Source organism: Oryzias latipes, chromosome 4 (genome assembly GCF_002234675.1).
Source record: "Oryzias latipes chromosome 4, ASM223467v1".
NCBI lineage: Eukaryota > Metazoa > Chordata > Actinopteri > Beloniformes > Adrianichthyidae > Oryzias > Oryzias latipes.
In genome coordinates, this window is record NC_019862.2 from 13,017,471 (window position 1) to 13,041,345 (window position 23,875).

The following is a 23,875-nucleotide window of genomic DNA, read 5'->3' on the forward strand; positions in this document are numbered from 1 at the left end:
TGAATCTCAAAATATCTTTTGAAGGTTCTAAAAAGAGTTTTAACAAACCCGTACTTACCAATATCTTTGAGCAGAAACTCAAGGATTTCTACACTTACCATTCACTTGCAGACCAAATGGATCATTCAGACTGGTTGTAGTCTCAGTCAACTGACCAAATAACTTTTTCCAAACATGACTCCTCATTCAAAAAAAACAAAAACAAACAATAAAATATAAGTTATCACATTGTTTTTATTTTCAAATTCTGTGTGTTGAAAAATGTTCCTTATACTTTCATTTTCATGAAATTATACAATTGTTTCAGTAGTTGCCACATTTTCTTTTTTAGTCCAAATGTCAGTTCTGTTTTCACAGAGCCAGTAAAGACAAAGTGGGTCAGCGTCTGGACCGCCCACTGATGTAGGTTTGTGTTTGGCCTCGGTAAAATGCAAATGCTGAGCGCAAAACATGATCATTAATGCTCCATTGACTCACCTCTTTTTCCACCAGCTCATGGAAGAAGCTGCCACAGTGCTGCAGAAAGATGAAAAGTCCACCGTTGTGTTCATTTTCATCAATATTAGAATGTTTTTATCTATAATGCCAAAAACCTTTTTTCTATTGATTTGTTAAGATTTTAAAGTTTGTTTTCAATAGAATATAAATTAAACATTTATTTTTCTTAAGGTATAAACAGAAACATTAATTTGCATGAAATTATGCAGGTTTGAATGACACGGCAAAGCCTACAAAGATGAGAATCCTTTTTATCATTTGTGCTTTGCTCTTATGTTGTAATCCAGAACATTTCTCATCGGTACATTAATTTGGAGTGCTTTGGTTCTGCCCTCCTAGCTAACAGCTTCACTAGTTAGTCCGTCATGAACCCCTTGGCAGGCACAGGTCAAGTTTGGAAAGCGTTGAAGAAAGTCAACCAATCCAGTTGTGCCTCCCAACAAGAAGGAATCCTAAAGAACATGTGAGTGGCGGTGACGTAGTTCAGTCTTCTGGTATGGGGGAATTACAGTTTCCATGGTAGATATAAACAGGTCCCTCGCAACGATAGTACAACTGAAAGACGTCTGCGTAACCGTGGTCCCTCCACCAGGTGCACAGCTGCCGGTTCCAGCCGCAGGGTAAGGAATAAAACAGGTTAGGATGCTCCATGCCAATCATAGTGAAGAAGTCCTGGTCACCCAGGTGACCTCTAAAGCGATACTTGTCTGCCAGTTTGGCAACATTACTTGGCTCTAGAAGCTGGTTATAGAGAGCTGAGGCCCTCATTCCCTGCAGGTCCAATAGCATCACGCCACTGTTGAAACCTGGGAGTCCGTCAGGAGGAGGTTCTCCTACTTTGGTCTGGGGGTTCTCCTTGCGGTACTGCCAGAAGGTGTGTCTGAGGAAAGAGAGGCAGTGTGGTTGGTTATGTTGAAGGCACTTATCAACCAAGTTGCCAGCAACTTGGCCCTGCAACATGTTCATCAAGCTTTATGAAAAGAAAGATCTGTGAAAGCATGAACCGTCCGATGCGCCGCATCACGTAACATATAGTACATATATATATAACATATAGTCCGCGTGGCGCAGCACCACCGCTGCAGTCAAGATTCGGCGATATATATATGCTGATCGTCCCGATGGGTTGAATAAATCATCAATTCAGAGGGAAAGTTAATCGCTTACCGCTTGTTTTTGCCCAGATGATGATGAAGCAAAAGGTTGTTTTACAGAAGCCGGCGCAGTGATACAAATCATTTAAACTAGCCGACCGGAACTTCTTTTTTCACCGTGAGATTATCAGGTTTTAACGCATACCCAGCAGCCGATCAGAATCGAGTATTCACCCAGACCATGGTATAATACATGTTAAGTATTGGATCCATTCTCTGAACCTGCTGAATCTCTTTCAGGGTCGTGGGGTTGCTGGAACCTGTCCCAGTTCTGTTGGGCGAAGGCAAGGAACACTCTGGATATGTTCCCAGTCGATGTGCGGGTCAAACAACCATAAACACACACTCAATCAGGTCACTGGTCTGTCGAAAGGCCACACGACCACACATTCACACTAAGGGGTATTTTTGGAAACACCAATTAACCTACGATCAACCCATGAGGCGTGTATTTGGACTGTGGGAGGAAGCCGGACTGGTCTGAGAAAACCAATGCATGCACAGGGAGAACATGCAAACTCCAAATAGAAAGGACCAAGCTGGGATTCAAACCAGGGCCTTCTCACCGTAAAGCAAAAACACCAACCACTACACGACTGTGCAGCATAACAATAGGTTACAAAATAAAAAATCTCATTCTTTAATTCAAACTTTACAAGTGCAACACCAAAGACAGATCTGTGCTTTACCAGCTTGTCATAAAGAGTTTACTATACCACTATAAACATGTTGTTTTGATATTATAATTTAAAAAAATTACATTTGAGCATTATCGTATCAAAAAACCTCAAAACATGATTTCAAGCTACTTTTTGTTTTTTTTTTAAGAATCAAATGGAACAGAAATAGATGCATAACTTGGTCAAGTATTCTTCTGTCAGTTTTCAAGTGTTCCTATTGAGAACTTCTGTGCTTCACCAATTTTTTTTTAATCTTAAGAAAATGTGTCTTTTTTTCTGTCTTGCAAAATAAAAGAATCTTATTACGAACGTTTTTCAATAGTAAAATAACCTTAGTTTAAGCAAATACGTCTTAGCAACTATAATTTTGCTTCTTCACATAATATTTGTTGGTATTTCTCACACCCCATAGGCAGATTTTTCTTTACTTAAAGAAATATGTTCAAGTTCTAAGATTTTTTTGACTTATTTCTAGGGGGCCTGTTTTTGCAGTGTAAACACAGGGATGAACAATAATATACTCCAGCTTGAACACAAGGAAACATACACACAAAGAAATTATTTTTAGCCCTGACTGAGCTGTAGGTGAAATATTAATGGGCCGCTTTGCAGGCTGCAGTAGGACATTTATTTTCACCACTAGATAAAAAAAAAAAAAAAACACCCTTGACTTTCTTGGAGTGAATATTACATGTGGGAACTTTTCTTAAAATAAACATGCTTTGTAAAGAGGCCCTGTAGCCCTCCATGAGGAGTTCATGAAGTGCATTAGAAATACATTCTCAAGAGTCAAGATCTGATATTTTTACTGACCTACACTGAGCAGCTGTAGTCTGTCCCCTCTGCTTTATCCAGCTGGAGAGCTGCTAGCAGGGGACCTGAAGCCTCTGTGGAGCATTTATCATCATCTGGAGGACACGGTCTACGTGCCCTGACACACATCATGGGTGAATGTGGTTTTATTAGGAAACATTTATGACAAAGAGTCGTTAATCTATTCTGGAAATGTGACAGTTAAAGCTCAAGGCAACTCCATAATGTTTTTGTTTGATTTGATTTGATTAAATATATGAGCATATATATTTATTTATAAACCTATTTATTGGCTTTTTGTTATAGTCAGGTTTTAGCTAAAATACTAAGTAAAAAAAATCTTTCAAAAATTTCTATCATGTGACAGCAAAGGCAGCAAAGATCAAGACAACACTTACCACCATGCTGCCAAAACTTCCATCTGCTCCTAGTTTTTTCTTTCTTGAATGGAACGGGCCTCCAAGTCATGACAGAATTAAAAACATTAGGGGATGACAAGGATGTTCTGTGCCGTCTTCTCGTCCGAATGTCTCAGGACACGGAGTAGCCGTCTCTGAACACTATGTGGGACCCTCCTGCTGCCCTCCTGTTATTCTTTTTGGTCAACATGAATGAAATGTCCTCTACTTTTCACCAAACAAGAGAACAAAATTCCAACACTGAAAAAAGAAGCCTTCAGACAAGATGCTGCTGCAGACACTCCAAATAAATAAATCATGAATTCTGTTGATTATTCTTCTAAATCAAGACTTTCCTTTCCCTGCTTTTATAGGAGCATCACCACTGACCAGGGATACGATGAACAAAATACAAAATAAATTTAAAAAGAATTAATCAAAGCCTTTCAAAATAAGATTGCTTTACCATTTTACCTCACAATCTCCAACAAAATGGTTCAGTATAGGTGCCTCACAACAAAAAGACACCGCATGAAGACCGAATGGTTTTCTTTCTGTACCAGCCTTCTCTCACAGAACATGGCTCATTTCAAAAGGATAAAATGAAAAACCTGTTTACAGCGTACTTGTAAATGTGTATTGCTCTCGCTGTTGCAACAGCAGGCGGGAGACACACATCTTTTCATTTTATTTCATTTCCCATTATTGAAACTCTGGTTGGCAGGAAGTGCAGTGAATGAGGCTGGTCGGAGGAAGTGTTTTTTGCACTACGCTGTGTCAATGCGCACAAAAACAGAGTGAGAGCTGACAGGAAAACACTCCAGTCGGGGACACACACAGGGCCTCTCCAATCCCTGGCTTTAAAATGAAAACTCCACAAAGACAACCAGCCATTAGCTAATGGGTGACAAAACAGCTCGCATTAATTTGGAGCTGGCTGAAGATGTGGTTCTGAAATGTTCATTCGCTTCAAATTTAAAAAAAGTTTAATGAACTCAGACAACCAGAACCCATCTGAAAGTACTAGTCAACACAGGAAACTGGAAGTAACTAAAAGATTTTAATAAAAACCTTAACTTAAAAAAAATGATCTGAACCAAGACCAATAACTAAATCTGCAATTGATCTAATAAGAATCAGGTTATGTCAACAGTGTAAAAAACCCACAGAAAATAAATGTGTTGAAAAAAACGCGAGAGGGGTGGGATTATTCGGGGTGTCTAGTTGTTGTTGTTTCTCTTTCGGCTTTTCCCAACAGGGGTCGCCACAGCGAACGAGTCGCATGGTAAACTTGGCAATGTTTTACGCCAGATGCCCTTCCTGACGAAACCCTCTCAGAGCAACCGGGCTTGGGACCGGCACAGAAGGGAACAGGGAGCAGCCCGGAGTTGAACCCTGGTTTCACGGACGGAAGGCGCTGCAAACCAGCACGAGCTAAACCGGCTCCCATTCGGGGTGTCTAGTGATTAACAAAAATTCAATTTAAGAAGAACACTAAAACTCCAATTTAATCCTATATGTACAAAGAAAACGAAACAAACAGCTAGAGTCTGCCATTTCTTCCTCTACACGTGATTGGATGGCCATGATCCCTACTGTACCAAGCTTTTTGGCAAACCGCGCCGTTTGCTTCATTAGGCTTTCCATGAACAGGTTTAAACCACCACAACTACGGTAATCCCTATTTTCTAGCCATTTCTTTGTGAATTTGCACTTTCCCACTTTTCCAAGCCAATGAACGTGAGCTAATTAGTTTAGATGAGGTTAAACAATTTTATGATCAGGTTATGAGCGCATCCTGGAAATTTTTTTTTTCTCTTTTTTTTAAGTGACAAAAAGTCACATTGCGTTGAGAAAAAATGTAAGACTTATTCACCAGAATTTAAGATATGTTAATGGTCTTAAGGCCTTATTTTAATCAGATTAAATGTAAGACTTTTTAAGGATCCACTGCCACCCTGATGTATAGATTCTCTTCTTCTCATTCCCCTATCAAACAACTAATAAAGCTATTTGGCAGTCCATATGTTTAATGGATCCAAAATAACCTGCAAATATTTATCTATTTATGATTATGAGCAATTACACTATTAATAACAATATATTCTACCCTATCTTTTTTTAATTGTATTTAACCTTTAACCTTTTGGCATTCAGAGCGAACAGCAAAGTAAAGGCCCGTACACACCGGGACGAATATTCGCCAGGCGTTATTCGCCATGTCTTTTGTGTTCACACCCAGGCGATTTTCGCTGACGATGAGCCGAGCGAACATGCAATTTCATTCCCTGACATTAGATGGCGCTTAATGTAAACAGAAATACTCCTGTACACAAGGTGGCGCTGCGCAACTTTACGATTCTTAAAGTCGCTTTTCACTCAGAAGAAGAGAGCAAGTATTTACGCGCTTGTCAGAATAATACAAAGAAAACATGAATATTTCAAGCATCAGTAGCTCCAACTGGTGCTTGGTTCAGGGATATTTAAGAATGTCCGTCATTATTTCTTCGCAGCAGTGTAGACGCTACTCGGCGTCTGTCTTTTTCGCTGGTATATGTGCTCAGCAAGGCAGTTTTGTGTTTGAGCGCCCCCAAGTTGTGTTTTACTGTAACTTCAGAAGCTCCAGACACGTGTGCAAAAGCGCCATTCTCATTGGTCGAATAGATTTCGACGCGACGCGTCGAGAAAAAAAAAACGAACCCGAGGCGTTTGTTTTTTTTTGACGCTTTGGCGCGTGGCGTTTTTTCGCGTCGGTTCACACTCACATTGGTGCCCTTTGTTTAGTCACGAGGCGTTAAACGTCGGCGAAAATCGCCGGCGAAATTCGTCCCGGTGTGAACAGGCCTTAAGCATCTCAAACATCTCCTTGTACATTGAATCATTGAATCATTAAGAAGATGGTATCATCTCCTTTTATTTTTGTTTATTTTCTTGATTTTCTAATCAATGTATGACTTCATATCTGAAATAGCTTTGATATAGCTGCGTTTTGTCATTTTTTCTGCATTATTCCAAATCAAATCAAACATTCCTTGTAGTTGTGCAAGTATGATCACCAACTGCTGTTTTGGTGGAAAGACATTTTTTTCTGTGACGTAAACCTTCAGCTGCCTTTCAGACATTTCAATTTCCTTTAGGAATAAAAAAAACAACAATAAAAACATACTTTTAAAATAAACAAAAATTCCACAGAGGAATTTGAACACAAGAACGCAATATCATATTTTCAAAACTGACAGACACCAAATTGTAAAAGTTTTTCCAGAAGCTTGGAGGCCAGATCTCCTGTTTTGCTGTTGTCTCCCTTGAATTATGTGTCTGGGCACAAAAGCAACAAAGCGTGGGATTCAATAGACCCCTGAGCTGATACAGTAACAGCACTGGCACGGACATTTGTTTGGGGTTGAAATGGGGCCATGGATGGAGCCTGGAATGAAGACCGGGGCACAATTTCTACAAACAAAAAACTTAGAGCTGGAATCCCACTAGGGGAGGATTGGATTAACTCATTTAGAAGTGAGGAACCTTCAGGCACTAAACAAGTCCTCTCAATCATGACATTAGAGGCAACACTTCTTATTTTTCCTTCAACAGGACGAGCAGGTATCTTAATTTGAAAGAATTGCTTCATGATCAAAATAAAAATAAAAATCACATACAAAACTAGAGGGATTGACGGCGAAATTATAATCTAAAAAACAAAACAATATCTTTTGAAACAAAAATATTAAGTTTAAGTAGACTGTTATTATTTTTAAGGCAAAAAAGAACAAAAAGGTTCAGTGTGTAATGAATGTGCAGTGTTTCATCTAGCTTCAAAGTAGCATGGTTTCTATAATCAGCCTTTTACCTGCAGCCAGGTTTGGTTCTGTTATTGAGATGTGTCTGCAAGACATTCATATTTGGAACTTAAGTTTCAAAGTCAAGCACTGAGAATATTTGGATAAAATCCTTGTAGAAACGAAGGTTTGGATCTCTCCACAGATGCTTTTTTTTTGGACTAGTGAGTCACAAACCTCTAAATGGACTAAAGGCAGTACAGCACTCCACTTGACGCTTCAACTAACCTATATTTCTAAATGGGCCCATTGGAAAAGTGCCTCTGTTTATGTCGTTCAGTAGCTGCTCCATGAAATATTCCACCTGCTCATGCTTCGCCGTCTGTTTAAACACGTCCGCACAAACAGACGTCCTGTTTTGATGCAGTGCTTCAGTGGAAAACAGAGGGAGAGAGTCTAAACGGAGCAAGCTTGTTTGTTTTACTTGTTTCAAAAAAGATGGAAAATAATCAGAAAATGAACAAAGATCGTGAAATTGTTTGTGTGCATACATGAAAACACGCACACAGATGAACACAACTGTCTTCAAATCAGCTAAGATGAGTTGATTTATTAGCTTTTATTGTTTACTTAGTAACGACTGTTAGCTTCAGAGCATAAATTTTTCCCCTTTGGACACTGTTGCATCAATAAAAATAAAATGGTTTTCATGAATAGACCTTCTGGGGATAAAAACCGTGTGCAACTGGTTAACTGTACTTTAAACATAATCTCTGCATCTCTACATTATTAGACGCTTTAAAGGATAAATAATTACCGGTAAATGGCAGATTTGAAGATTTTAAGCTTTTTTTCTCGCCACATACAGTCTTTTGAAAGCACAAGTATTTTGGGGGTTACATTAGTAAACTCTGTATTAAAAAAAAAAAAACCTGAAGATTTAGAGGGGCAAAATGGCATTTGTCATTCACCGATTGTTTTCCCACTTAAAAACATTAGAGAAGCCTCCCGTGATGATTGTATCATTTAAAAAATATGTAAGGAAAATCACTGAGTTACTTTAGTGCAAACAACATTTTTTGAACGTCATACGATTTTTCATTTAAGCCAATTCTGCCACCTTTTGTAGTTGACATTTTCTAATATTTTTGAAAGCTAATATGGAGGTTTTGCACATTCTCAACTGCACTTCATGAGGTGCCTTTTAGATTATAAGTCAAAAGCCAAAGCAAGAATTGAATTTAATTGTCGTTTCTACAGTATTAAACATTATAGATGCATAGAAAAATGGTATAAAATATCGGTGGACTTAAATTGAGCCTCTTAGTCAAAAGCCATCTTCTCATAGATGAGGACAGCTGCCTAGTCTATTCAAGAATAGAAAGCAGAGACTGAACACTGGCGTGAAAAGTGACACAGCACTCTGTTCATGTCAACATCTGAAACAATGAAGCGGTTTCCGCTGACACTCAGAGAGCTCAGTGTCTGCGCAGCTAGAAGATATAAACATCTGGTAGAGAAGGGTTTGGGGATGAGCTTACCTGTAGACTGGCTGCATTTCTCTGATGATGCCTATTACTGCTCCTGGAGGAAATTTGTCAAATTCTTGGAAAAGATTCCTGATGTTGGTCCTGTACTTCAGGTCCAAGTCAAGCTGCACGATATGTGTCAGACCTTAAACAAAGGAAAATAAGACGCAAATGACAATGATGCCCAACAATATTTGAAAAACAAACTGAAAAAACACATGTTAAATTCAGGAAAGACTATAATGTAATACCAAGAACTCATTTCTGTTCACTCCAGCTAATCAAATAAGTTAATATTTCTTGTAAAGGAAAAAAAAAATGAAATGTAGTTTTTCTTTGTATGTAAATGCAGTTTAAGTCAATTCTGATGCACACATGTAATATATTAAGAAAAGAAAAAACAGACAGAAAAGCCCAGCTGGGATTGCAATGATGAGGTGAGTGAAGATCACTACCAAACCCACAAATCGGCTCAATTTCAAACTCTAAATTCAACTTAGCTTGTGCTAAGAAATATTTTTTTTTCTTCAAAAAAAGGTGAAAAGAGTAGAAAGGCTCAAATAACTTCTGACTTTACAGTTGTTCAGAACTTAAAATTTAAAACTTGTGGTAAAATAAACAACAAACAGCTTTTTCAATCCGTCTTTTATGACAAGAAAAAAAAGAAAAGTTTTGTTTTCGAAAGCTGTAAAATTTGTATTAATTTCAAATGACCCCTCGTCAATGAAATTCAATCAAATATTTGATTTTCTGCAACCGCTAATGTAAAACTTGTAAGTAAAAATTTTACAGTATTCAAATACAAAACGTTCCTTTTTTTTCTCTTCAAATCCAGCCGTGCATGAGTGAACTCCTGCACATTCATTTTCAGGTCATCAGGGCAGAAACCAAACTTGTGGTCCACACCTCCCTCTTCGTGGCCTTTTCCTTTCTCCCTCCTGGAGGATGCAGAGGTGTTCCCAGACTAACTAACAGATAAAATCTTTGACGTGTGCCTGGGTCTGCCACGAGCCTTTTTCCCAGTCGGACAGGCCCAGAACAAACTGCCAGGAAGCCACACAAAAGGGACTGTGGCCAAAGTCAATCTGGCTTTTCTTGTAGAGATGACTGAGTTTTTCTTTTGCACCTTTTCTTCTGGGTAAATCAAATCACACTGCAAAGAAATCTCTTTCCAGTATCTTGTTTCCACAAATTCTTTTGTTCCAGGTTATTAAAGACAGAATTATTGCAGATAGATCAAATAGTCTTAACCTTTGACATCTCTCTGGCCTTCATAAAGTTAGGGTGCAGAGTGCAAAGAATTGTACAAGCAACCCAAAAGCCTAATTTTGAGCCATCCCTTTAATTATAATGTCAGAGTCATAGGAAGCTCTATGATGGACTGATTTAGAAAAAAAACAAGATGCTGAGATGATTTAGTCCCAAAAGGTCAGATACTCCTCCAAACAGGGTGATGGTTGCAGTAACCCAAGAGGAGGTTAGAGTCACTGCTCCTAAGCATCAAAGGTAGCCTGTTAAAGGTCTTTATGCAAGTCAGGAGGCCTTCCAGAAACCCTCCACAGGAGATGCTTCAGACGTTTCTCTGCTGGAAAGTGGCCTTGAGGCAGAACCAGGATTTGATTAGATAGTTTTATCTCCTCACAATCTAGAAACACTTAGGAACATCCTTAAAATTAGTTGGGAAAAAACAGCTTGGACCCCTATTTGCTGTCATCAGAAATGAACTTTCTGTAAAAAAAAAAAAAGATAGCAGCTGCTGCTAAAAATGGGAAAATGTAAAATCTTAAGATAAAAAACCAAGAGAGCTGCTTTGGAAACAAAGTGTAAAATAAGATTATTTGTTTACCTCTGAGTCACCGAATAAAAAAACAGAGTTCATCAATGTGAATGAATTACACAGCAAAACATAAATCAAAAAGGGGGTTACGGGTTTAAAGTATTATTTGAAGGATTTTAATTTAGGTAAAAAAAAAAAAACTTCAGCAAAGTAGCAGTGAACAGCTTTTAATGCTCTCCAAACAAGGAAGCTGCTTTTGACAATGGCTTCATGGCTGTGGTAACAGAGCAGAGCAATCTGGATGTTCGTTTGCACTACAGGGCTTAACTTTGTGGGAGTATAGCAGGAAGAGGGCCCTCAGTTGTTACAATGCTGATGTGCTGTGATGTGAAGGCTTTGATGCCAGACCAATGACTCAACACAAAAGGGATCTGAAGGCTAAACAGCCTGTTTTTCAAAATGCGCTTTGTTTTAACAGCACTGAGAACAGAAAAGTCACAACCTCATCTTCTACCACATTAAGACAAAAGAAACATAGATATTCCCTCTTTTATCCCAATTGTTTGTGTTAAAGTTTAATCTTCTTCTTGGTTAACTGTTGAAAAAATAATAATTAAAACGAAAAAGACAATAAACCCATCAGAAAGACAGGGTTTCAAAATGTACTGGTAAGTGTTTTTCTAGATGCCATAATAGAATTGGTTGGTTCAAAAAAGGCCCAAGTCCACAATTTTTCAAAATAGAGATATTATATGTTCTATGGTCTTCAAGGGAAAAGCTATCTGGTTATGTGCAAAAACGTCCCAAGTCCGTCATAATGTATTGACTATGCTTGACGTTTAAAATGCATTAAGTGAAAAATTCCTGGACAAGTCCAGAGACTTTAGTTTGTCCTCTGAAATGATAAAAGTGATTCAGTGAATCATTTGGTGTAGCCTCCCTTTAAGCTATGCAATTCCATGCATTTCCTGGAAAAACAAACCTCTTGAACTTGGGCCCCTTTTGAACTAACATTTTCAATTACATTTCTAGAATCTAGAAACATATTTTCAACTTGATGTGAATCTGAATGAATATCTGAATGTGCACAAAAAAACAGATCCATGCACAGATGCAACCTGATTCAAACAGATGCACATGAGATGTTTAAGTTAGTTAAATTAATGTGATTGGAATGTGAAAATCTGAAATATCTTATCAAGTCATTGTTCAATAGATTCTATAGCTTTACTCATCCAAATCTATTTGAGGCCAGCTTTTACGAGCAGCTGGGGTTCATCACAAATGGGTGTCGAGTGGAAAACATAATAATAACCTTTTCTTGAAAGTTTTAGGGACTAAGTTCTTCTATGTACTATAATTGATTTGCTGTGTTTGAACTAAAAGGAAGGGACCAGTGTGGTCGTTGGGTGACAGAAGCTGATCTATGGCCCATGTTATTTGAATAATCATTTCTGATTGTTGATGACTAACCACTTGCTTGAGGCTACCATCACATCAGACAATGAGGTTTTGTCTAAAACTCTATTATAGCCACAAAGGACTCTGTCATTGCGCACCACATTCTCATGAAGTGGGTCAGCCTCATTAAGGCCTAATTCTATTCCTCACATACCTGTTAAATTTGTTCTCCACTTCCATCAGCATTCTTAAGAAAACAACACTGTTATCTAGCAGTTTTGCCGACGTTAAACATGAGAGTATCCAAACTCCAGATTTAGATTTTGACAGCTCCGTTCTTCACATGTGTTCATTTTAATTAGGGCTCCTGAGAGTTTGGCTCCGCCTCCTCCCTGAACCCTCCACGTCCTGAGTGGCTTTTCAAACAAACATGACACCACTTAAAAATAAAACCTTTAGTGGCTTTAAAGTGCAACTAAAACTTTTATTGAACATGTTCAATTTCTGTCTCATGGAAAAGGCAATATTACGTAACTAGCAATTTCTAAAAAAGTGAATGACAGCTTTGATTTCTATGTAGGAGTCTTTTCTTCAATCTCTTATTGGTCTCTGACGTTAGCAGAGCAGTTTATGAATTTTAAGGGCCACTAAAAACAACAGATGGAAAATCCATGGGTCCTGTGTTAGGAGGTTGTCAAGTCCCAGCATGTCAAGACGGCTAACAGGAAAACAAAGACGCACGACAAGTCTATAGCAACAAGAACTGAGTTTCTTAGAAACCGTATCCATATTTGTTGCATCTTTCCATTGTAAGAGTTTACTTACAACAGTTAGTATAGATCTGTGCAAAGGCTTTCTAAAAAATGTAAACACGTTTCTAAACCACTAATGACATATCTTTTGCTTTAAAGTCAGAGTTTTATAAATATTTCATATTTTATTTTAAATGTTATTTATATTTTTACATTGCTTTTTTTGAATATCATTTATATTTATTTGTTAAATATCTTGTCTAGAACATTATGATGTTAATAATGTAAAACTGTTATTGTAAATTCTCTTCAATTCTTTTGAATATCTTTTTATTAATTCAAAGCTCTTTTTCTAGTATCTTAAGGTTGAAAAGTCAGAGAACAAATGGATTTCTGGTGTGTGAATGTATGTGTGTGTGTGTGCATGGGTGAATGTGCCTTTGACTGTAAGGCGCTTTGGGCCCCCTAGATGGTAATAAAGTCCTCTATATGCTGTTTACCATTTTAGCATTTCCAACCTGCCCTCGATGGCTCCAGATCTGTGACCGTCACCTGTGCTATGTCTACAAGTCAACAAGTGTGTTCTGAAAAGTGTTAAACCAAAGAACTCCTTGTGAAAATGCATCAACCCATTAAGTCCCCATCTTCTCTCTTCCACATTATAACCAGCACATTAGGAAAACACCACAGTACTGGTGTGTAGTGCTTGGACACAGAGAAATGGGAACACATGGGGAATAATCAATAATCAGTTTAAAGCACAAAACGTGCAGCATCGCACACAACAACAATCTGACTCATGTAACAACAGCCTGAATGATACTGGAATGTATGAAACTATTTGGAATAATGATAATAAAAATCTACATAAACCAGCTGTTTTTAGAACAAAGTAACATCGACACAAATAGAACATTTATTGATCATCAAAGGCCTTCCTTCATTTACTGGGGTTCTTTTTTCAGCTTTACGGGTCAGGTTTTCTTGTCTTTTATTATCCATTATTCATCTCCTTTGTACCTGCTTCTTTATTTTATTTTATTCTGAAATTTATGGTCATGTTTTTATCAAAACTGAAAAAAAATCAACAGATGCTTTTAACATAAACAGATCCAAGGCTTTATCTTTTAGTGACAGTATGTGAGTGAACCATCACAGTACAGTACACACTGTAGCTTTGGCGCCAGTGTAGCACCAGAGAAAGTCAACAAATCACTTACAATGGCCAGTTTTGCCCAGTGAATCCTCCTCCTTGACTTTGGCACGTTTGTAAAGAGCAGGGACAGAATTTGTCCGAAGGTCTCTTTCTTCAACACATGAAAGCAAAGCTTCTATTCACCTAACAAATCGATGGATGTCAAAGTTGCAGCACATGAAAGCCTTAGTCAGACAATTTGGTTCTATGGGCTCACCGAACGGTATACGACTTCAATTATTCCTGCAGGCTGCCTGCATGACCCGTGCAGATTGGTCCATTCTGGCCTGCAGACTACCCATATCTACCTGTATTGGCAGTTGTGATTAAGGCCTAATCTTCATTGACAATTCCTCATTACTACAATCAGTTACTTGAGGCTGCAGAGGTGAAAACTTCCTTTTTCTACCAAAACCATCTTTGCAAACGGCAATTTATCATATATTCTATAGCCTGATGTATTCAGCCAAGAACATTCAAGCAAAACTGTTACTGATCAAAGCCGGCTTCAAACAAAGTTGCCTTCTTTCTTTCCTGTCCCTCTGACTTTAAATGGAACTCATATGCTCTGGCTGCATAACCCAAGCACCATGTGTTACCTGTATCCCTGTGATGGCTACGGATTAGACGCTCAAAGCCTAAAGATTTGGTTAACCTGTAGGGTGATTCCCCATGAGTCACGACTGAAGTGAAGCATCGAAAAAAAAGCACAACAGAGGAAAGACAACTCTGAGCACAAACACGGGGGGCACCCATGTGGGCAGCAGCAACGAGGCATATCCTTCCTTCCCCTCTCCCTAGGGCCTCTGCAACCTGCCACATGTCTTTTAGATACCAACCCGTATGGCCTTTTCCAGCTGTGCGACCAAGGTGGAAATCTGGATCTCAAACAGTTTATCAAAATGCTGTTACAAAGCCATGTAAGGTCACAGACAACTCGTCTGCTGATTCCATTTTTACTTCTGTCCATCTTAGCAGAAATGTACAGCAGTCAAACCACAAAGTATTTTACCAAAAGTAAAATATTTATATATTTACATTAATGTATGAGACAGTCAAAGGTTAATACACTAACAATAATCAAAGACTCCATTTACTTTCAGGCATGATGTGATGCATGGCTACAGACAGGAAGAAGATGGCGTCGCTGTAGTAAGCGCCAGAGCCAGCACTGAAATGCTTCTGCATGGCTTCGACAATGGGGAAGAGAGTCTGGGTCAGCTCTGCAACATCGTGGAATAGAACCTGATGGAAGAAAGAAAAAATGGACCACAAGAGAGTCTTAGAACATGGTCAGATATGTGATCAAACTCAGACAGCTTTGTGCTTTTTAAATTGGTTTAAAGCAATGTGAGTTAAACCCTTTAGGATTTATAAAGTAACAACATCTTTAAAACTTAGGCCCTTTAAAATTTTAAAGAAACTACAGCCATTTTGTTTAAATTAAATTTACAATAAAACAAAAAAAACATGAAAAATACTGTGTGTGTGTTGCTTCATTAATTTTCTACAGAAATAAAAAGACAAAACAGCTTTAATGCTGCTATATTAAAATTAATTCGGAGTTCCCCATTCTTAGACTTCTTTGCATGAGTGACTAACATCAATAGAAGTTTGTTAAAGTTTCTATCTTTTTTTTGGATGATGAACTCATTGATGTCATAAGGGTTTTTTATTTTGAAACCAAACTTTTTTACGTAATCAGTCTTTGTATTTCAAACCGTTTGAATTTTGGATGGATTCCTTTCATAAACATTACGTGGGCAAACCTCAGTGCATGCAGTCCATTCTGTGTTTGGTACAAAGAACAAAGGGTATCATCCATTAGCTTTGTCAAAAGTGAACGCTTCGTCGGCGAGGGCTTTGGTCAGAACACATCCCAAACCCACACAAACCAACCACAACGGGTGATCGCATAAAAGAAACCAAGGCCAACAAAATAATCCTTTAAAAGGTAGACTTATGTGTAAATATATGAAAATGAATAATACTGGTAAATCATTTGGCTGCATATCATTTTCATTGTTAATTTTAACATCCAAAAGTGCATTTGGAATTTAATTTAAGCATAAAAATACTCTGTTTTACAACTGCCAGTTGAGTGTTTAAAAAAAAAAATACTTTTAGAATATCAAAAAACAATGCAGCGCTTACCACAAAAAAAATAAAAAAATAAAAACTTTCTGAGTACATTTCCAACCCCTTTCAGCTTCTTCTGGGAACTCTATATCCCAGAAGACTTATAAAGAAGCAGCTTCTGTGACAATGTACCATTATATACCATAAGCAGCAAGCCTCATTTCAACTTTTTTCTATCTTGGAAAGTTTAATCGCAGCAAAAATAACTTTCTAGGACCTGATTTAAGGGCGTGTATGTCAGAGGCTTCAGGTAAATCTTGACAAAAGGCTCCTACAAATTAAGAGATCAATGTGTTTCCATTGGCAAACATAATGATCCGTGTGTGATTTAATTTTTTTCTCAGTAAGAGTGACAATCCTATACCCGAGCCCATAAAAACAATTACATCCAACAGTGGACTGGACTTTAGGAAACTAAAATGTTAAGGATTTGACCTTAATTCTTGTTTGTTTGTACACAGATTTAATTTACACTTGATCATCTTGCAAGAAATACAATAAATGTGGAAAACTTCCCCTGCACTGTTTAGTAACCAGGTATTTATCTGTGAGTCACGCTGGTTGAATTTTTGGCTAAAGATGTCTTGGATCGATTTTAGGTCAGTGACTCGGATCGTTCAGAATGAACAAATATTGACTATGAAAAATAGAAAACAAAAACTGGATGCGTGTATTATCACAAATGAACGGCAAAACATCTAGATTTTAGTTTGACCGTTTCCATTTTTTTTCTCCTAAACGTCTGAATCTGTGTCTTTTTCTGTCTCGTACTTTGCATTGAGAGTCCCATAAAAACAAACTCATGAACTAGAAAGAACTACAGTAAATCAGGAAACCTGTTTGAAAATAAAAACACAAAGACATTCATTAACACATAAACTTTTCAGGCAATGTTCCAACTTAAAACAATGTCTCCCAAAAAAAATAAAGATTATACTGCAAGAATAATTACACAAAAACTAATTTTCTTAGATTATTATATATCTTTTTCATACCCAAAACTGCCTTTTTACTTATTTCATCCCCTTCTTTTGTTATATTTTCATTTCATGTCATGTGTGCAATACTCATTCTATATGTGGAGTATCCAGTCATATGTGCAATATTCATCCCATTCTACTGTACAGTCTTATGTATTATTTTTATATAATATTTTCAAGATCGTTGGTAAAGAGCTGCTGGAAAAAATGTCATTGTGCATTGCATAATGACAACAAAAAGATTCTGATTCCGATTCTGATTTTCGCACCCAACTAACATATTTTCTCCACAACGCATTGGTTATTTTTTTTTTAAAAGGTATCTTATTTTCACGTCCGAAACAGTTTGTCTTTTAGTAAAATACAATTAATAACTATCCATTTGAGCAAAAGATTTTAAGAACATCTTTTTATCCACTATCCATGTATATGGAGACATGTTAAGCTGTCAAAAACATCTTTAAAAAAAAAAAGACAACCTTCCAGGGGGCCGTCTGTTTAACTCAAAAGCACATCATAAATAAATCTAAATTCATGTTTGGTCATTAACACAAGAAGTCTCTGCCCTGAAGACCCCAGTGTTCTGGCTAAAGGACAGTCAGCAGTAATGAGCATATCATCTGTGCACTGTAATGCTTGCAGGCTGTTTATTGAGCCCCCCCCCAAAAAAAAGAAAATCCAGATAGGTCCTTGAACTTAAAGCTGTCAGGAAGCAATGTTGGCTAAAACAGTTGCATAACTTTCCCCATGTCTTCATTCTCATTGAAACTAAATATTAAAAAGGAATGAAACCCAAAATGAGCCGACAAGGCTGTCAACACGCTCGCATATCACTCGCTGTGTCAGGCTCCAGGGATTCCCATCTCATGTGTATCTGTGGCAGAAATTGTGTGTACATGTGTCTATTTTTGTATATATGTGCGCATCAGGAGAGGAAGTGGCTGAGCTTGTGTCAGTGGTGCTGGAACAGTGTTTCATAATTTATGAACTCAAACAACTATGTTTAAAAGCATTGGTCTGGAATAATGAAATGAGGCTGACTAAAGCAGTGAGGAAACAGCCTGAAGGTTCAATCCACTGTTAGAATCTGGGGTTTTAGATTCCTTCTTAAATATAAAAGATCACATTCATTTTTCTCCTTATTATTTTATGCCAATTATGAAAAACAGGGTGGAATAAACATTTAAATAAGAAATTGAGATTTTCCTTGTGTCTTTCTGCTTCCAATAATTTAGTTACAGTTTTTCTCCATTGGTTTGGCTCATTCCTTGAAACAGAAATTACATTTTCAAAACAACATGGACAAACCCTCCAAATCACTTGGCAATTGTTCACAACAGAATGGAATTTCTCATTAATTTCATCAAATTGCAAATGTCTTAGTACATGTCTCAATGTCTCAGTACATCTTTGCAAGTGATTAAGTACAGGTAGCCTTCATTTAGCACAATTTCCAAGTCAATAGATCTTGTTGATCTAAACTGTTGATTCTCAGTCTAATGGCTGTTTGCTCCAAAATGAATCAGCATCATTTCAATGTGTAAGTTATCACATGCACAATAGTCTGTCCAATTGTCAATATTAGTCTAGAACATAATACCATGAATACGATATATGAATCCCTTGGAACATTTCATACATTTATTATTATTTTGATTTGATCCCTAAAAATGAAAGAGGTCTCGTAGGGCCTCACCTACCACTATTTGTTATTGCATGGGACAATGTGAATTTCCACCATGGCCTGCTCATCAGGGCCTGGTTCACTACTCATCCAAGGATGGTCATAGTGTTCCTACCACCTTACTCTCCTTTCCTCAATCCTATTGAGGAGTTTTTCTCCTCTTGGAGGTGGAGAGTGTATGAGCATCGGGCTCAAGATCAGAGGTCCCTGCTCCAAGCAATGGATGCTGCGTGTGAGGATGTTACAGGAGATCAGTGTAGGGGATGGTTAAGACATGCGCGCCGTTTCTTCCCTCATTGCATCGCAAGGGAGAATATATGCTGTGATGTGGACGAGGATCTGTGGCCAGACAGACAGCAGAGTGTGGAAGGCCAGCAGGGTGAGGATGATGGCCAGGAGAGGAAGGGTGAAGACAGCGACCAGTGAAGAACTGGTTGTGAAACCCAAGCATTATTTACAGCACTGTAGGCTGCATATCATTGTCATTGTTTTTTTGTTTGTGTTTATATTATAAAGTATATTATGCTGTATACATTTTCTTTTTACTCTGATGTATGAAAGCCACAACCAATCAGAAGCTTGATTGGCAGCCTCTAAGCATAGGCTGTGCAACAGGGGGTCAGTGGGTGACTGCTCCAAGAATGGATGTGCCATGTTAAGTAAAGCCAAGTTGGAGCATTAGGTATTTGGAATGAACCCTTGTAACATTTAAAGCCTGAAGGCTAATTTCATGGACCAGGCGATGTCAGACAGGCAGAGGAATGGGCGTCCTAAGAAGATGCAGAAGACAAGAAGACAGTTCCTCACCCTGACAGCATTTTGGTACAGAGGGTTGTCTTCTACAGAGTCACAGTGAAGGTGTGCAGGGCGATAGAGCAGACAACTCTCTGTAAAGATGATCAGGTACAAACTGCACACAACTTATCTCTGCCATGGCTGCTGTTATTTTCAATCTGATGTTAGCAACATGTGCACTACACATCGCTAAATACGTTATGTTCAGCGGTGTGTTCTGGTTCTCCCTACAGCAGTCTTATTTATGGTCAAAGAGTGGCGAAGATATGCACTGACACATATTTTGGTGGAGGCAGTGTGATGGTGTGAGACAGCATCTTCCTCACTGTAAAACGAGGTTGGTCCTAGTTGTAGCCAAACTAAATGCTAAGAAATATTACAAAAAGGTTTTCAAATCCCTCATCTCCACAGTCTGGTTCCAAACTATCCCCTCAAGATGGCACCGCTCATGTCTTTGGTAAAAGTCACAGTAAAGCCTCTCCTGCTTTCATAATAAACATTAAATAATGTCAAGAAGGAGGCCAGGCAAGCAAAAATATTTAAGTTCAGACTAATGGAAAACCAAAACTTTCTCAGGCTGAATTAAACCATTACAAAACAAGCAGCTGAAAGATTCACACAAGATGGTTCACATAAAAAAAAGCAAAAAAATTGAAAAAACTGAAGAGGAAGTGGGGGATCACACTCATCAGGAAGACTTTGAAAAATGAATAAACTATGTGCAAACAAATGTATGGATGCATACACATGCAATGCAATGAAAAGGCATACAAAAGGAAAGTTTCACAAGACTTTTCATAAAGCAGACAGAGAAAGGAATCTTTTTTCTGGGCAGTAATGACAAGAAAAGCCACCTGACTGATTTAAAGACCAACACTGCCACCTTGTGCTTCAGATTTAAAAAACGATTTGAAAAGCAAAAAGTTTCTGCCAGAAAACTCAGACAAAGTGTCATAATGTACTACAGCAAACAAGATATATAGAGATTAATGCTAACGTTTCAAGGGGACAGAAATATGGTCACAGTTAAGAAAAACACATTCAAATGAATATAAACACTACTGAACCAATTAATAAATAAAAGCATAAATAAAAACAGATTTATTTTAGTGTTATTCATGTAACTCACACATACTGCTAACAAGCAGCAAAAAGGTAATAGCATAGGCACAGTATTGCTGGAAGTGATATTTTTTAACTGTCAACAAGTTTTGTTCTTTTATCTTTACTATGTAAAAACTTTTCTTCCCGTCATCTTTAGCACATCACTGGAAGGTAGAAAAGTGATTAAAGCCAATGAAGTATGTGACCCAAACAAAATCAACCTTATGAGACAGCTGAACAAACGTGGATGTGATTACATCTTGTCAAGAAGACCCTGAAGGGATTCTAATTAAGACCAGCTTTATCTGACAGCGACACAGAAAGGAAAAGTGACTTAAAACAATAAAAAAAGTGGACAAGATATTTCATCCTTGTGCAAAATCAAAGTGAGGTGAAGATAAATGATGGGCATAATAATAATTTTCACAAAATCATTGTGAAAATTATTTTAATTTCTTGTCAAATCATTGACTATTCAGTGAAATGTATTGCAATATTACACATGATTATAGAGGATTATTTTGTAGTAATTATTTCTTTAAAAACACAGTCCAACAATAACCTGGATTTATTTTTGAATTATTTTTATGCCAACCTGTGAATAGTTGTTTCCATAATAAAACTGTCTTTCTCAGGTCTGACGCAGTGGCAGAACAGTTATTATTATGAAAAGTGAATGAATGAAAATGTTATTCTGTAATGTCAAATATCTGATTTTTAGTTACCCAAAAAAGGTTGTGGAGAACAACACTTACTTCATACTTGAATGTTGCATCTTGGAGAAAGTCCTGCAGCATCCTCTGACCAAGTTGTTGGCTGGCTTTGTCGCTTACAAAGTGAAGCACCAACACCTCCCCTTTCAAGAAATGTCCATGCTTTACCATCGACAGCATGGCGACTTTGAATTTATCCTGCAGGCCTCGACTTTTGTCCACCTTGGTGAACATCATGAGCACGTGGTAGTGCTGGCCACCGGCTTCAACCTTCCCTTTTCCTAAAGCAAACGTCTCGCTCTTCATTCCTTGGTATTGCTCTTCTAGTGCTTTCTCTTCATCTCCAGTCTGGTGCATCAGGCTCGTGTCCATTGTTAGGTCTGCATCATTTCTGTTGGTGCTCGCTTGGGTCTGCTTGATCCTTTTAGTGGTGCTGGAGAAGTTGTGTCTTTCTGAGCCAAAGTAGTAAAAAGCCACAACGGCGAGTGCCGCAGCAAGTAGTAGCAGAAACTGATAGGATCTGAATGTGCTGACCCTACTCATGATTCTTGCCACGAGTCGTACAAAGCCCATGTCTGTGTGTTGATGTCATTTAAGAGAGAATGGAAGCAGTAAAACTGTCATTTTGGGCTGATCAGTGTTTGTAAAAAACATTCCTAAATCCCTGTAAGAGAAACATAAAAAGGGAATTAAACTTTGATTCTCAGAATCATTCATGAGGTTTTTTTTTAAATAGTAAAATTGCTATTTTAATATGCCAGGAATAAATGTATAGTTTGAACACATTTTGACAAAATAAATTACTACCCCAAAAAGTTAGTAAAAAGTTCTCATAAGTTTTAAAAAGCCCACTCATGTTTTTAACATGTTCCTGTGGCATCTTTTTCATGATGGAGGAAATCTATAAAGAAAATTAAGCTTGGAACTGCATTTCTGAGTATTTCTTAATTCAAATTATTGTGAATCAAGAACAGATGAAAAAATGTCGTTAGAAAAAGCTTGTAGCTGTGACATAGAAGCTACTACGGCAAGACAAAAGCTCCCTGCTCCACTTTATTTGGACGCATCCCCTTGCAGTCATAAAAGGCTTTGTTTTCGTTGTCTGAGGTGGCACCTGGCTCAAACTCAGCAGCTGGAAAGCTCCAATATTGCTCGCCTTTTTTGTTGCACCGGAAGTGTTAAGTTGGTGGGTGTGAAGGGCTGTAAGCTAACGGGAGAGTGTGTAGACAAAGGGGTGATGGGAAATGGGGACATGCTTACTATACGTCAACGATCCCGCCTACAATTCAGAGGCAAATTTCTAAGAAACTACCGGAACTACCGCTCTGCAGAAACAACAAAGGGTTTTTGATTTTGCCTAAAAATTGCATATGGTACTCATAAGTTAAAGTTCATTAGGGAACGCTTTTAAAATAGAACAAAAGATGATTGGAGTGAGTCTGTAAGTCCTTTTACACACATCCTGATGCCAATACATGTTTTTTTTTATGAGTAAAATTGATTATTGTAACGCCCTGCTCGCTGGTCTTCCAAAAACCAACATTAGGAACATTCAGCTTCTCCAAAATTGTTTTTTTTATTATTTATTCTGTTTTGTTTTAATGTAAAGCACGTTGTGTTATACTTTTATATGAAAAGTGCTTTATAAATAAAGTTTGATTTGGGAACTCCCCCTTATACCTTATAATCATTAACCAGGTTTACTTGACTCACATCATGTGGCTACTACTATATTCCCTCTAAAGTTTATAAGGAGGTAGTAAAGCTATGAAAAGCGTTTCCGCAACATCCGTTAGGATTTTGGTATAAATTAATATAGTCAGTTATTTTCGAGTTGTACAGTTACTTCATTTGTTTATTTCATTCAGTGTATTTCAAACATGTTAGTCAATGAAAATTTAAGAAAACCAAAACATAAACACAAGCAATCAAAGGGTAAAAACAAACCAAAAGAAATAAAAAAGGACTACAGTTTATATTTCTGTGATAAAATTGTGTGACATTAAGTTAAGAAAAGAAGATACCTCTTTATGCAGATGACCTCTGTGTTTCTCCGGCCTGCACGACGATTGAACAGCCTTAAACCCACTGGTTTATGCTGTAAGTCTAACTATCCTCTGCTTAGCCATCGTAAATCAATGGCTGAACGTCTGATGAGTGCAGTACGTTCAAGAGCAACCGCCCACATGTGAAAAGATGAACTGCAGTCCAACAATATTCTTTAAAACTCTGAAACAAAAATCAATTAACTAATTGGACAAACCCACGCGCGCATACACACCCACTACGTGGCAAAGCAAACACGGAGTTGGCAAAAAATCAGGGGTAGTATGAACACGAACTAGCTAGCTAGCAATCTAGCAACAAGACAGACAACCTCAAAGCGCCCCGCTTTGCAAATCCCTTCAGAGGTGCTGCTTTCGAGTTCTGTCGGAAAAATCAAAACTAATCGAAATAGTGTTTTTAAAACATCAAATATATTTT

At 37.8% G+C, this 23,875-nt stretch overlaps 1 protein-coding gene across 1 annotated transcript; it reads right to left on the minus strand.

The window, feature by feature from the left end:
• Positions 1–216: 216 nt before the first annotated feature.
• On the minus strand, positions 217–23,810 carry xxylt1 (xyloside xylosyltransferase 1). The gene is made up of 5 exons (XM_011473995.2): positions 23,416–23,810; positions 21,434–22,055; positions 15,074–15,221; positions 8,864–8,996; positions 217–1,378 (listed from the first exon to the last, which is right to left on the minus strand). The coding sequence occupies exons 2-5, from the start codon at positions 21,962–21,964 to the stop codon at positions 982–984; spliced, it is 1,209 nt and encodes a 402-aa protein (XP_011472297.1). The 5' UTR covers positions 21,965–22,055; positions 23,416–23,810; the 3' UTR covers positions 217–981.
• Between the last annotated feature and the right edge of the window lie 65 nt (positions 23,811–23,875).

What these genes read in the sequence shown, in the direction of transcription:
- xxylt1 (XM_011473995.2), bottom strand. Translation starts at nt 21,964, where the DNA reads ATGGGCTTTGTACGACTCGTGGCAAGAATCATGAGTAGGGTCAGCACA. An exon ending in GCATCACATCATGCCTGAAA is followed by an intron (nt 8,997 to 15,073) that starts GTAAATGGAGTC and finishes CCTTTGTTTAAG; the next exon opens with GTCTGACACATATCGTGCAG. An exon ending in GAAATGCAGCCAGTCTACAG is followed by an intron (nt 1,379 to 8,863) that starts GTAAGCTCATCC and finishes CTCTTTCCTCAG; the next exon opens with ACACACCTTCTGGCAGTACC.